Source organism: Cebus imitator, unplaced genomic scaffold, assembly GCF_001604975.1.
Source record: "Cebus imitator isolate Cc_AM_T3 unplaced genomic scaffold, Cebus_imitator-1.0 Scaffold429, whole genome shotgun sequence".
Classification (NCBI taxonomy): Eukaryota; Metazoa; Chordata; class Mammalia; order Primates; family Cebidae; genus Cebus; species Cebus imitator.
In genome coordinates this window covers 625,413-640,806 of record NW_016107744.1, presented here as the reverse complement: position 1 = coordinate 640,806, position 15,394 = coordinate 625,413, and the positions used below count along the sequence as shown (strand labels likewise).

At 39.5% G+C, this 15,394-nt stretch overlaps 1 protein-coding gene across 3 annotated transcripts in view; it reads right to left on the bottom strand.

Moving 5' to 3' along the window:
* The window catches only part of TMEM19 (transmembrane protein 19), a 43,150-nt gene that overhangs the window by 21,282 nt on the left and 6,474 nt on the right, over positions 1–15,394 (bottom strand). For all 3 annotated transcript variants that reach the window (XM_017510077.2, XM_037731904.1, XM_017510076.2), the window contains exons 3-6: positions 11,373–11,510; positions 10,732–10,986; positions 9,180–9,389; positions 7,272–7,465 (exon numbers count right to left, since the gene is read on the bottom strand). In XM_017510077.2, coding sequence (XP_017365566.1) covers positions 7,302–7,465; positions 9,180–9,389; positions 10,732–10,986; positions 11,373–11,510 — 767 coding nt within the window. In that variant the 3' untranslated portion in view covers positions 7,272–7,301. The remainder of the gene's footprint in view (positions 1–7,271; positions 7,466–9,179; positions 9,390–10,731; positions 10,987–11,372; positions 11,511–15,394) is intronic.

Here is a 15,394-nt window from a genome sequence, read left to right as displayed (position 1 = left end):
GAATCTTGTCATGCAATAAGGTATTTGCCATGTATTATTCCAAATGTAAACAGCTAAGCAAGATCAGAAGAATTTGAAAAATCTGCCAAAACTCCAGTCTCATACCAGATTCACTACATGGGCAAGTAGTTATGTGATACTTAATTTCTACAAGAATCTGAAAGTGAAGGTGATACAAACAGGAAGCAGGGAAATACTAGGTAGAAAAGGGTGTGGTCCCTGATGAGGGCTCCAGTCTCAAGCCTGGACTCCAGGACCTAAATGAGAACTTCACATCCTTGTTTTCCCACCTAATGTTGCCTTTTCCAAAACCACCCTGGCCTGCCCCACCTCCCACCTTGTGCCCATAAAACCCCCAAGCTCCACTGGCAGGAGAGCAGAGCAATCAGAGTGGCAAAGAAGGAGAGAAGAGAAGAAGCAGTTGGAGAAAAGCAGCTTGACTTCAGAAGGATGGCTTGATAGCAGGACTTCAGAGAAGAGTTTGAACAGGCATGGCTAAACTCCAGGGGAAGATTATCTGCCCAATCCATCCCTTTCCAGCTCCCCTTCACGCTGACAGCCACTTCCGCCACTTAAGAAAATTATCCGCATACACCACCCTTCAACTGGTTTGTGTCACCTGATTCTTCCTGGATGCCAGACAAGAACTTGAGTACCAAGAGGGAAGAGTAAAATGCTGTGACCCTTACCCTCCAATGAGGTGGTGAACACTTAGCCATCTTTGGACAGCAAATGCTCAAAGAGCACTGATTGTAACACATGCCCTCTGGGGCTCTGGGGGTCAAAGACACTCCCTCCCGGAAAGCAGAGCTAAAAGAGCATTGTAACATGCTTGGACGCTGCCTCAGGGCCTGCTCAAAGCTTGATCCCGCCAGAGAGGAGCTACTGGATGGTTCCAGCATTTGTTCGCCCTGGCTCCTGCACCTGCTCACCTGTGTGCTCCCCCTCCCATGAGGGTTTCAGAGCTTCTGGCTGAGTAAACAAGCTCCCCTTCACAAGTCCTGTGAAGAGGTCAAGGGAAATGTCCCGTCTCAAAGGTATCAAAAAATTCCCTTGAGTATCCAGTTACTTTTATGTTATACTAAAATTCCATTTCACTCTTTCAGTTCATTGTTAATAAAGTAGTTTATAAAGAGAAGAAATATAATTTAAAATAATATGAGGAGGCAGTGGAGGGGAAAGAGGGGCAATTCCAGAGATTATTTTTACTTTGACCATGTTTTTGATTCATAGAAAAAACAAATTTGATTATAGACTTTATAGAAAAATACTTAAAATAAGTTTTGTATGTGTATTTTTAACAGTATTAAATACATATGTAATTATCTCAGATAACAATAGTATTTTGGTGTATATCTTTCTAATCTTTCTCCCTAGATTTTTATTTTTTTCTGAGACTGAGTCTCACTCTGTTTCCCAAGCTGGAGAACAACGGCGCAATCTCAGCTCACTGTAACCTCTGCCTCCTGGGTTCAAGTGATTCTCGTGCCACAGCCACCTGAGTAGCTGGGACTACAGGCATGTACCACCACACCCAGTTAATTTTTGTATTTTTTTAGTAGAGAAGGGGTTTCACTATGTTGGCCAGGCTGATCTCGAACTCTTGACCTCAAGTGATCTGCCTTGGCCTTCCAAAGTGGTGGGATTACAGGCATGAGCCACTGCACCCAGCCTTCTTCCTAGATTTTTCTAGGATGTAAGCACCTGACTTGAGGCAGCAAAAAGACAATACTAATTATAACAATTTCATTGATTTTAAAGTATGTTACAACATACTTAAACAAATTATGTACAAAATATTCAAAATTTATTTATTTTTATTTTTATAGACAGGATCTCATTCTGCTGCCCAGACTGAAGTACAGTGGTATGATCATAGCTCACTGCTGCCTTGAACTCTTCTGCTTAAGTGATCCTCTTGCCTCAGCCTCCTGGGTAGCTGGGACTACAGCCACATACCACCACACTTGGCTAATTTTTAAATTTTTTTTGTAGAGATAGGGGTCTCATCCTGTTGACCAGGCTGGTCTCGAATTACTGGCCTCACGTAATCCTCCAGCTTCAACCACCCAAAGTGCTGGGATTACAGGCATGAGCCACTGTGCCTGGCCCATACCCCATATTTATATCAGTAATTAGCTTGGTGAAGATAGGAGGAGCTCAGAGTTGCTGAGGGGGTTGTAGGGGCAAAATAATATTTTAGCTTTATTCCTAATGTTGTAATTTTTATTTATTTATTTTTATTATTACTTTTTAAATTGAGAAAGAGTTTCTGTCACCCAGGTTGGAGCACAGTGGCACAATTATGACTCACTGTAGCCTCCAACTCCCATGCTCAAACAATCCTCCCACCTCAGCCTCCTGAGTGGCTGGGACTACAGATGTACACCACCATGTCTGGCTAATTTTTTATTTTTTGTAGAGACAGGGTTTTGCTCTGTTGCCCAGGCTAGTCTCAAACTCATGGCCTTTGGAAATTCTCCCAACTTGACTTCCCAAAATGCTGGGATTACAGGCATGAGCTACCACATCTGGCCTAATGTTGTAATTTTTTAAAAAATAGATTCAGTGTATTATTTAATTAAATATTAATAAAAATAAAAAAAATCTAAACTCAAAAAAGAGTTGCCATATTTATGAAATAAATTTTTGGCTGGGTGGGGTGGCTCACACCTGTAATCCCACACTTTGGGAGGCCAAGGTGAGAAGATCACTTGAACACTGGAGTTCAAGTCCGGTATGGACAACACAGGACATAGTCTGGACTCATCTCTACAACAAAAAAGTTTTTTTCAAAAAGTAGCTGGGTGTGGTAGTGTATGTCTGTAGTCCCAGCTACTTGGGGGCTGAGGCAGGAAGATGAGTTGAACTGGGGAAGTTGAAGCTACAGTGAGCTATGATTGTGCCACTGCACTCCAGCCTGGGCAACAGGGTAAGGCTCTGTCTCAAAAATCAATCAATCAATCAATCAATCTTGTCTGGATTCGTGACTAGATCTACAAAAAAAATTTTTTTAAAGAGGGTAGTTACGATAAATTGAGAGTTTAGTCTTGTCAGGGAAAATAATTTTAAGCCTTGCCCTGCTACTCCTTCACTTCTTCAATAATTTCCTGACTCGTTAGTTATTGACCATTAATATTATTTTGCATGATTGAGAAATGCCAGAAACACTCCAGTTCGTAGAAATTCTGGTAGCCAAACTGGTTTTTCATTTTATATTTTCCTCCAGGGATATGTTACTGATTATTGCCTTCCAGTGACTCTTAAAAGAAATAATGTTAGAGTCAAATAACTTAATTCAACGAATATATATTGAATGCTTAAGTATTTTTAAAATATTGAGAACTACTTGGAGTTACAAAAACAGATACTTGCTGGGTGCGGTGGCTCAAGCCTGTAATCCCACCACTTTGGGTGGCCAAGGTGGGTGGATCATGAGGTCAAGAGATCAAGACCATCCTGGCCAACATGGTGAAACCCCATCTCTACTAAAAATATAAAAATAAGCTGGGTGTGGTGCCACATGCCTGTAGTCCCAGCTACTTGGGTGCCTAGGGCAGGAGAATCGCTTGAACCTGGGAGGCGGAGGTTGCAGTGAGCCGAGATTGCCTGAGATTGTGCCACTGTACTCCAGCCTGGTGACAGAATGAGACCGTCTCAAAAACAAACAAACAAACAGAAAACAGCCAATACAGATACTCCATAAGGGGATTAAATAATGAAACCACAGAATTGTGTTTTCATTTTTAAAGCACACCACAATTCACCTGGGATCTGGTGGCTAGTATAGATCATTCTCATTGTGATGGAACTGGGAACATTAGATAAAACATCAGGAAAATCATATGACTGGGCTCTAGTATACCCACTGTATATAACAGGCAGCAGCTGTTCATATCGCAGGTATGTGGCAAAGTTTAAAGCATTATTTTACATGCTTTTTCTCTATACTAGTCCTTTATGTAATTAGGGTGAGGTTGATATTTCTGCAGCCAGCATCCTACGTGTATAGCAGATAGGTGGAAAGAGATATATGAGGAATAGATAACTCAAGTAATGAGAAAAGCTAAGAATAGAATGACCTGCTGTATCAATTCTTTGCTCTCCTGGTGGCTCTATTTAATGAGGGAGTTTTCAACATGCTACTCCTGGAAGTCTCTTTCAGGAGCTGCCCCATACCACATATATCTGCCCTTCTCTATCATGTATCAGTATGATAAGAAATAGTACACCTTTATGCTGCCAAGGCAGGCAGTTTTATTATACTGTTATATAGAGCTCTTTCCATGAGAAGTGTTTTTAACATCAACTGCCCATTCTGCAAAGAGGAAAAATAAGTTGAATTAGTTAAATATCCAATTCAAAAGATGTCACTGTAGAATATGAACTTACAAAAATTAAAAAAAAAGGACAGAGACACAATTTCTTATCCTCAATTCTCATGTCTAAAAAGCTATGAAAACCAGTTTCTTCACAAGTTTGTTGACAAAACCTGACCTGATTTGATCTGAGGCTCTTTATGATCTTTAGTTATCATACTTAGTGGGGATATTCATAAATCACCACAAAAATAGCATATTTGATAATGAGCTGCTGTCCCAGACTTTTTTTTAGTAGTTTTGAGTGAAATATTTTATGTAGACCCTATTAGTTTTTCAAAATCTCAAAAATTTTGATTGCAAAACACATCTAGACCTCAGTTTTCAAATAAAGGACCCCAAACTGTTAATGATACAGTGATTCTACTAAACCCAAAGACAGTCCCAATAAATATTTTTGTCCCCTAGTATGTCATGAAGATGAATCTCCAAGAAAAGAAAAAGCACATGTTAGAACAACGTGCAGGTTGTGTGAAAGCTGACACAATAATTTTATATGTGATGTAGCTGTAAGACACTATAGTTACCAGAAGTTATTAATCCATAAAGATAACATGCTGTGTTGTTGCAAATAGTTATTTCCCTAAAATTGAAAAGTCCCACTCTTTTCAAGTGGTTAGACACAGTGCTTTAGGATATTCTTATTCAGTAGTTCTAGTGCTTAGAATATTCTTTTTTTTTTTTTTTTTTTTTTTTTTTTTTTTTTTTTTTTTTTTTTTTTTTTTTTTTTTTTTTTGGAGATGGAGTTCTGCTCGTTGCCCAGACTGGAGGGCGGTGGTGCCATCTCGGCTCACTGCAATCTCCACCTCCTGGGTTCCAGTGATTCTCCTGCCTCAGCCTCCCGAGTAGCTGGGATTACAGGCACGTGCCACCATGCCTGGCTAATTTTTTGTATTTTTAGTAGAGACAATGTTTCACCATGTTGGCCAGGCTAACCTTGAACTCCTGACCTCAAGTGATCCACCTGCCTCGGCCTTCCAAAGTGCTGGGATTACTGGCGTGAGCTACCATGCCCAGCCCAGGATATTCTTATTCAGTGCTTCTGAACATGGTTAAGCATTAGAATCTCCCAGAGAGCTTTGTAAAAATATACATGCAAGGGCCTCATTGTCCAACATTCTGACTGACTTGGTCTAGAAAGGGGCCCTTACAACAGTGTTTTAAAAACTCCTTACATGATGATTCTAACATATAGTCAGAGCTTTAAAAAGTCCCAATATCAGGGCTGTACCTTAGATCAGATAAATCAGATTTCTGCAGTGTAAAACCGAGACACCAGTACTTTTTAAAAAACATGCCCTGGTGGCTGGGCACAGTGACTTACATCTGTAATAGCTCTTTGGGAGGCTGAGGGGACAGATCACTTGGGGCCAGGAGTTCGAGACTAGCCTAGCCAACATGGTGAAACCCTGTCTCTACTAAAAATACAAACATTAGCTGGGGGTGGTAGTGCACGCCTGTGATCCCAGCTACTTGGGTAGCTGAGGCAAGAGAATTGTGTGAACCTGGGAGGCGGAGGCTACAGTCAGCCGAGATTAAGCCACTGTGCTGGAGTCCAGCCTGGGCCACAGAGTGAGACTCTGTCTCAAAAAACAAACAAACAAACAAGGCAAACATGCCCTGGTGCTTCCAATGTATACCCAAAGTTCTAGGCCAATTGTTGCAATTCCCTAATCTGACTGGCTTCAAAATTAAGGGTGTGATTGTTTTGTTTTTTGTCCTGAACAAAGTCAGTTCTAGGTCATCACCATCGTAGGGCCACCAATAAAGAATTCTAAGCATTACTCACACTCTGGTGGTGGTGTGTTCATAAATCCTTCCCCAATTTCTTTAAAAAAGCAAAAAGGGCAGGAGGAAGAAGGTACAGAAATCACATGAGAAACATTTTAAAATACTTTTAGTAAAATAATCTGTACTATGTCAAAACTCCTTTGGCACACAGTAAATCATAGTGAGGAACAAAACTGAAAAGCAGAATTTGCTTTAATTGAGGCTACAGTGTAAGAGGGAATACACTTAGAAGGTGATAATAGAAAATCATAGTATTTTCAAGTAATTTGTATGACAGTAAATTTATAAAGAAATACAGTAATTTCCCAGTGACTAACTGTTCAGGATGCCAGTGCTAAGCCAGGATGCCAAACATAATTCAAAGAAAGCTAGAAATACATTCAACATATTACATTGAAAATAATTTCTGTTCAGAGAGCAACTGAAACATATAATAAGGTGCACATTTTTTAGATATAAGATAGAGTTCTTTTCCTTTTAGTTAAAATAACTTTTTTCACACATTGTAATGGTCATATGAAAAAGATATCTAGGTTTTTTTCATCACTAACCCTGAGGAAAGAAGAATAATTGTGGACTAGGCCACAAAACTCACTAGGAACCAATCCCCACACTCTTCCCAATTGTGAATAGCAATGTAATGGGAGAAGTTCAGGATACCACACTTAGGCGTCCATACACATCAGCTTAAACTATGTAAAACAGACACAACATTTGGGTAACTAGCACAGTGCCTTTTCTCTTCTTCAATGGAGAACTATTTTAAATATCATCACTTTTATTCCCTACACTGGTTTAAACAAACAAAATAAGACAAAACTTGACATTGACTATATAGGAACTTTCAATTCAATACACAGCAATATGTAGGAATAATATAGCTTCATTGCTCAAGACCTCCATTCAGCAGAAAAAAAATGCACAAATTCTATGAACCTTTCTCTTTCACTAGAAAGATGCTAGCTATTACAGGGGAGTTGATGAGAGGAAAATGTGAAATCCCATCACAATGGAATATAGGAAGAGCTGGCATTTCTGCTTTGCCATTACAATTATTATTCTTAGGATGAAAGTTGGAATTGCAAGTTTAGCTGGACTCACCAGTTTCAACCTGTGGGAATGAAAAAAAGTTCACTCCCTGGGCCAAAAACCACAAGCAGCAGTTGGGAGCAAGAGAGCAAGAAGAACAGAAGAAAACAGATTCACTGCGTTGTTATCAAGAATGGGCTTCCCCGCTATGTGCTTTGCCTCATTTGTTGGGCTGTTCACCACCATGCCAGTGCTTTCATCCAACCCTGAAATGGAAAAAGAAGCAAGTGAGGTAGAAAACCCAAATTACTTGATTTTAAAAAAAGAACAAAATAGATTTTTCCTCCAAAGCATACAGTCTTTGAAAGGTTCTAAGTGACCTGCTAAACGACTTTAATGGATAATTTATATGATGAGAGATACAGAACCCTTGATTACAAATGGCCTCTTTGAATACAAGGGTTCCAATACACCTCAGTAATTTTCTGTCCATACCTCTGGAGTTGCTTCAGAAGTGAAAGAGAGAACATGAAAAGCAGAGAGGGCATGAAACTGGCGGGTTGGGCCTGCCTTTCCAGCGGCTCCCCTCCAAGACTGATCTATGAGGTCCTTGAGCGTAGGGATCATGTCTGTGGCCACAGCACTGTAAACAAAGGGTTGCGCATGGGGCTGGCACAAAGGGGGCACACGAAGATTTACAGAATCTCCCCTACTGCATGCATTTCTTTTTAACCCACTCAATGCAATCAGAAACTTACCCAACTAGAAACCAATTTAGAATAAAACCTACACTCTTTAAGAAACATGTGTTACTGTGTGTGTGTGTGTGTGTGTGTGTGTGTGTGTGTGTAGAGTTATTTACCCTTTAGTGGGAATTAAGATCAGATTGCTTCATCCTTAAAATCTAAATGAGACTAACAACACTGAGAACAAATATTCCGACTGATGGAGAGAGGGAAGGAAGGGCAAATATATTTCCTGAGGCATGAAGAGTACTGGGAGGACCGTACTGAGAGAACCCTTCTCTAGCCTTCCAACCTCTTCCTGATGTCAATCAAAGGAGAAACATGGTTGATGAGAGTATAAATACACACCTAACAGAATATGTCAGTACACTGATAGGATAAGAAAGTCTTAGAAGCAAAGCACTGAAAATTTTGAGAAAAACATACTCTACCACTCATATATATATATATATATATATATACATACATAGTTGGTTGGTTGGTTTTTGAGATGGAATATTGGTCTGTCACTCACGCAAAAGTGCAGTGGCATGATCTTGACTCACTGCAAACTCTGCCTCCCAGGTTCAATCAATTCTCCTGCCTCAGCCTCCCGAATAGCTGGAATTAACAGGCAGGCACCATTACGCCTGGCAATTTTTGTATTTTTAGTAGAGATGGGTTTCACCATGTTGGCCAGGCTGGTCTGGAACTCCTGACCTCAGTGATCTGCCCGCCTCAGCCTCCCAAAGTGCTGGAATTACAGGCATGAGCCACTGCACCCAGCCATCTACCATATATCCTGAGTGAGGCAAAAAACTCAGCGGCAAGGATAGCAAGCATATCACAGTAATAAAGTAGGTCGTGCGTATAGTCAGATTAGTACAATTATCCCTCAAATGGACTGGGGAAATGAATGGAAGGAATTGTATTAAAATGATCTGATCCCAAATGTCTTTCTTTCCTTGGATTAGGTAATGGCCCACACGAAAGCATCTGTTCTCTGTGCTATTGTGTCTTTCCCACACAGCTTCTAATCATTGCTATGCAAGACTAATTATCTTTCAATTAATTTAATACAAAAGTATAAGAAAGCCAAAATTGTGGAAGAGACTCTGTCCTATCATTTCTGGTCTGTCAACATCCTGTGTCTTTGGATTTGTTTTCATTGTTGACATTTTTTCTTTCTTTTCTCTATTTCTTCCCTATTTCTTTAACACACCAATAAGTTGCAAGAATGAAAGGATGTTCTTACCAGTATACTGCATTGTAGCCCCTATATAGGAGTCCACAATTGATCCTAGTAATCCAGCTAAACCACCAAATACAATAATTGGCCATTGGGGAGCAGAAATGTCTAAATCATTCACAAAAGTCAGCTGTGTGAGGAAGTATGCAATGCCCACAAAGGTACCACCAAGGAGACTGGAGACAAGGCCCACCACTGTAACTCCTCCATTGGTTCCTGAAGAAGAAACATGCAGAAAATCATCAGGTTAACAACCAGCAAACACATAAAGTCAGGGACAGCAAAGTACCTATCCAATCAAGACTAATTTAAAGAAAGCATTCTCTTTAATGAAATCTAAAGACTGTAGCCTATTCAGAAAATAGTATTTTCTCCTCAGTAACTCTTGATATTTTAAGCAGTGAAGCAGAATGGTTCAATGAAGCCAGACTGCCTGGTTTCAGTCTTGGTCCTGCTACTCTCTCTCTCTTACTCTCTCTTTTTAGAGACAAGGTTTTGCCCTGTCAACGTTGGCTAGAGTACAATGGTGTGATCATAGCTTACAGCAGCCTCCAACTCTGGGCTCATGCGATCCTCCCACCTCAGCCTCTCTAGTAGCTAGGATGACAGCTGGGCCACCTTGCCAGGCCCAATTCTGCAACTCTTAAGCCATATGACTGTAGTTAATTTATTTAACTTCTTTGGGCTTTAGTTTCTTTATAAAATATAAATAATAAACTAATTCATATGATTATTATGAGTACTAAGTGGCAATCCGTGTAAAGCAGTTAGAATAGTGCTCTGTAGTAGGTACTTAAAATGTGCTAGCTGTTATGATGATGATGAAGAGGAGGAGATAAAAGAAGAGGAGGAGAAGGCAATGATAGAGGATAAGATGGGTGAGAAAGAAAAGAAGGGGAAGAGAGGAAGAGAAGCATCAGAGGACAAAAAGAAGAAACAGTACAGGTTGAGTATTTTCTTTACCCAAATTGCTTGGGACCAGAAGTGTTTTGGATTTTGAATTTTTTCAGATTTGGAATATTTGCATTATATAGACTTACCAGTTGAGCACCCCCAAATCTCAAAATCATAAATCTGAAACACTCCAATGAACATTTCCTCTGAGCATCATGTCAAAGAGTTTAAGATTTTGGAGCATTTTGGATTTTGGATGTTCAGATTTGAGATGCTCAACCTATGTAGTTGTTGACTACATTGATAATGGAGAACTGAGATATAGGTTAAAGCACTGATATCATAACAGGCCCTCAATAAATATTCTATTGTTCCCTTTCTTTTCCTTCCCTACTCATATGTTTGCAAATTAATCTCTATGTTCCTGTATTGCTTATCTAGGTCTTGCTAACATTTCCTGCAAATATTATTTATTATTACCAGCTTAATAGTCTATAGAAATTTTCCAATTATTATTTAAAGAGACCAAATAAAGTTCTTAAAAGGCTCTAAAATAAGAAATACATTAAATCAAGAGGTTTTTTGGTTTGTTTTTTAAAAGAATCCCAAGTCAAGACTCACCAACTATGTCTACCAATGGGTCAAAAAGAAAAAAAGGACTCACCAACTGGAACTTTCTCCCAGGTTGTTATCAGCCTTGGAGGACTTTTACTCAGAACTGTGCCAACTTCTGAAGCCCATGTGTCTCCAGCACAGCAGGCCAATGCAGCCAAGAGAGACAAACACATCCACGAAGCAGAGTACTGCTTGGAAAAATCGACTGGGATTTCCCCAGGGCCATTTTCTATCATGTATAGCAGTGCCAGCTCTGTGGGTACAGCTCCATTACAGAATACCTGAACCCAATTCCTTTGCCCACCTGGAAACAAACAGAAAAGGACAAATAAATGCTCTCTCCTTAGAAGGAAAACCATGCAGTTATAGGTGTTTATGTTTTAAAGTTTAAGACAAGAAAAACAACAACAAACATTTTTAAAATAGTAAAAGTAGAACAGTACATTTGCCCAGATTCTGTACTGTTATTAACAAATCTGGAAAAATTATGACAGACTCTAGTGCTCCTAATATTCTGCTGTTATTTCCTATTGTTGTGAAATAAATGATAAACTCGCTTTGGCCACCATAAGGAATTCTCATATAAAATTGATGTGTTTTGACAGTCTAAACAACATTCTGATTAAAAGCTTATGTTAGGATGAAATGAAGTGTACTATTCTGATTAACATCAAACATAATTAATTTTACCTTCCTTATATTCTGAATCTAGGCGCTTCTTTGTTTCTCCCTTCCATTTAGTGAGTTTAGAAGAAGACAGGAAAAACATCAGCAAAGACGTAAAAAAGCTAAAATTTGCAATGGTTAGGATAAATCCAACCACTAGCCCTGAAAGAAACATATATAAACACAGAATTATACTCAATTCATACATTAATGCTGTGAAAAAAGAACAGATTTCTTCCCATTTATTTATTGATGAGATGGAGTTTTGCTCTTGTTGCCCAGGCTAGAGTGCAATGGCGCAATCTTGGCTCACTGCAACCTCTGCCTCCCAGGTTCAAGTGATTCTTCTGCCTCAGCCTCCCGAGTAGCTGGGATTACAGGCATGTGCCACTACACCTGGCTAATTTCATATTTTTAGTAGAAACGGGGTTTCTCCATGTTGGTCAGGCTGTGGTCTTGAACTCCCGACCTCAGGTGATCCGTCCACCTCAGCCTCCCAAAGTGCTGGGGTTACAGGTGTTAGGCACTGCATCCAGCCATTTCCCCAGTTATTTTTATATTATAATCTGAAATGTACATTTCTAACAACTGGCATTTTACCAATTAAGCTCTTAGCAAGCAGTAAACTGAATGCCATTTTGAGTACACATTTTTTTTTACTATATTTTAATCTCCTTTCAAACAATGCCATATGAATGTAAGATAGTATTTTAGATAATCTTTAAAAATCATCTTAATTTAAAAAAATTAGAAATAGAGATGGTGTCTCACTATGTTGCCCAGGCTGGTCTCAAACTCCTGAGCTCAAGTGATCTTCTCAGCATTGGTCTCCTTAAGTGCTGGGATTGCAGAAGTGAGCCACCGCACCTGGCCTCCTTTTGCTATAATAACCCTTTCCATTGCTTAGCTCAAGGTTCAGATATCATAATCAATGAGATAGTTATTCATTGACTCTTCTAGAGATGCTCAATTACTGGTATTTAACTTTGGTACCTTTTAATTGAGAATACAAGAAATAGGGTAACTTGGCATAAAGTTTTAATAATAATAAAGTGCTTCAGGTCTGGAGTTGAACAGTCTAGAGTTCAAACTTTGGCTCCTCCAACTACCTCTTCAAGATTAGGATAAGTTATCTAACCTCCTTAAGTCTCAATTTTGCATTGGTGAAATAAGAATAATCATAATTCCTATTTCACTGGCTTCCTGTAAAAAGTCAGGGATAATTTTTATAATATGCTTATTATCCAGGGGCATATTTTGTATATGCTCATTACATAAATATATTAATAAACACATTTTGTAATATGCTTATTATATTATCCGGTAAAAGCTCCTTAAAAAGTGTTACCTAATGTCATTGATACTAATAACAGTAACAGTTCCAGTGGCAAAAGCTCAACAATAATACTGATAAATATTATAATATTGTTATCCAACCTTTAAGTTTTTTCAATTGCTTTTTAAAACATTACAAAAGTAGTATGCAAGTATTGAAGGGGAAAGTCAAAACATATGGAAGTATGCAAACTGAAAGTCAAAGTGTCTCCCCTCCTCCTCTTCATGAATATTCACTGTTAACAATTGTTCCACCATCTCTAAACAAACCCCGAGTAGAAGAGCCCTAAACAGCCTACACTGAGATGTCACAAATGGCATCTATATCCTTTTTACTTCAACCACCTTAAAATACCACATGAAGTGATCAATGTTCATGTTGATGACAGCTTCACATTGAGGAAATGAACAAGACAACAAGCTTTGAAGGAATGCTTTATTTCATGCAGTCTAAAGATAGCTTGGAACTTCTGGCAACTCCCACCTATGTCTACATTTTTAGATTAGTAACTGTTATCTCCTGTTCATATCTTTTCCACTTCTCCATCCTGCAAATCTCTAAATATCATTGATAAAGTGTTCATATATATGACAATAGGGTACTCCCAAATAATTTGAAGACTCGAGGATTATGTTTGCCTTCTGAGCCTAAAACAGATAAATTCTGTACCTAACAGATATCATTGGGGGAGTAAAATGACACTGTCTACAAATTTCTGACAATGGGAGTTGAGTTACACTCCAAATTCCAACCAGGTTGACCTGGGTAATCCCCAGGAGGCATAAAAGAGAAGGGCAGGACTGGAATTTCATAGCAATTTAATAAACTCAGAACTAATCTATTGTTTCATACGTATTCTATAATAACTTAATTGGCTAGCCTAAAATGTATAAAGTGAAGGCCCAAAGAACCAGAGGTTGGTAGACTTCTTGAACCATATCCAAAGAAGAACCTTTGAACTGTGGACTCGCATTACTCTTTCTCAGACTTTGTACTCACCAAAGCAGCCTTCTAATTATAATCTGACTTCTCAAGTGGCCTGGAAACAAGCATAGGGCATGCCTGAACAGTGAGGTTTGTGTTCTTCTGCCTGATTAATAAAGTGGCATTCTGGGTCATATATCAATCCTTTATGACAATGAGCAACATTCAACCAGTTTTCCAGGCTCTAATCAACTCTGCATACATGACAGAGTGAGGTTTCTACTTCAGAAAGACTGAAACCAGACCTGAATTATAGTAACCAAAAAGAGGTCAGGTCCCCCTTGTGAAACCACACAGTGTACCACCACTGGCCCCTCCTGACAACACCCCCTCTTGCTGTGCTCTTCCACAAACACTTTCCCACAAATCCCCTTCATGTGACTCTCTCCTTATTCTGGCAATGCTCACTCTCTCTCCAAGAGACCAGAGTCCTCTACTTCAGTGTGCAGCTTAGGGACTGAGTGTGACTGAACCCCTGCCCATTCCTCTCAACACTGGGTATATGTTTCTGTCATGAAGGTTCTAAATACCCAGATCCTGAGGAAGTTCTGTAATTCTTCTCAATCCTCGACACACTAAAGTCATGATGTGTCAAAGTAAAATTCCTTTGTATTAGTCCATTGTCAGGCTAGTAATAAAGACAAACCTGAAACTGGGTAATTTATAAAGACGAGAGGTTTAATTGACGCACAGTTCCACAGGGCTAGTGAGGCCTAACAATTATGGCTAAAGGCAAATGAGGAGCAAAGTCATGTCTTACCTAGCGGCAGGCAAGAGGGCCTGTATAGGGGAACTCCCATTTACAAAACCATCAGATCTTGTGAGACTTATTCACTATCATGAGAACAGCACGGGAAAGACCTGCTCCCATGATTCAATTACCTTCCACCAGGTCCCTCCCATGACACATGGGAATTATGGGATCTACAATTCAAGATGAGATTTGGTTGAGGACAACGGCGGTCAAACTATATCACTGTGAATGGTAGTAGTGGAAGGAAATCAGTAATAATAACTAATATTTATAAAATATTTATATGCCAGGTATTGTGGTAAGCATTTTACATGGATGACAGTTCGTGATAATTCATTGCTATAGATACCATTATTCCTTCACATTTTATAGACAGGAGAAGTACAACACTGAGAGTTTCAGTGACTTGCAGTCATACTCTAGGCTAATATTCCCAACTACTATGATATACTTAAAATCAGCATTAGGTTTTTTTATTTTTTTTAATCTTTAAGGAAACAAAAAGTTCCAAACAGTAAGAAAAGCTGGATGTGATGGTGTGTTCCTGTAGTCCCAGCTACCCAGGAGGCTAAGGCAGGCAGATTGCTTGAGCCCAGGAATTCAAGGCTGCACTAAGCTATGATTGCATCGCTGCACTACAGCCTGGGTGATAGAGCAAGACCATGCCTCTAAAAAAAATTTTTTTGGGGGGAGGCAGAGTCTCACTCTGTCACCCAGGTTCAAGTGCAGTGGCATAATCTCAGCTCACTACAGCTTCCACCTCCTGGGTTGAAGTGATTCTCCTGCCTCAGCCTCCCAAGTAGATGGGATTACAGCACCTGCCATCATGCCCGGCTAATTTTTAGTAGAGACAGGTTTCAACATGTTGCCCAGACTGGGCTGAAACTCCTGGGCTCAAGCAATCTGTCTGTCTTGGCCTCCTTAAGTGTTGGGATTACAGGTGTGAGCCACTATACTTGGCCATAAATTAAA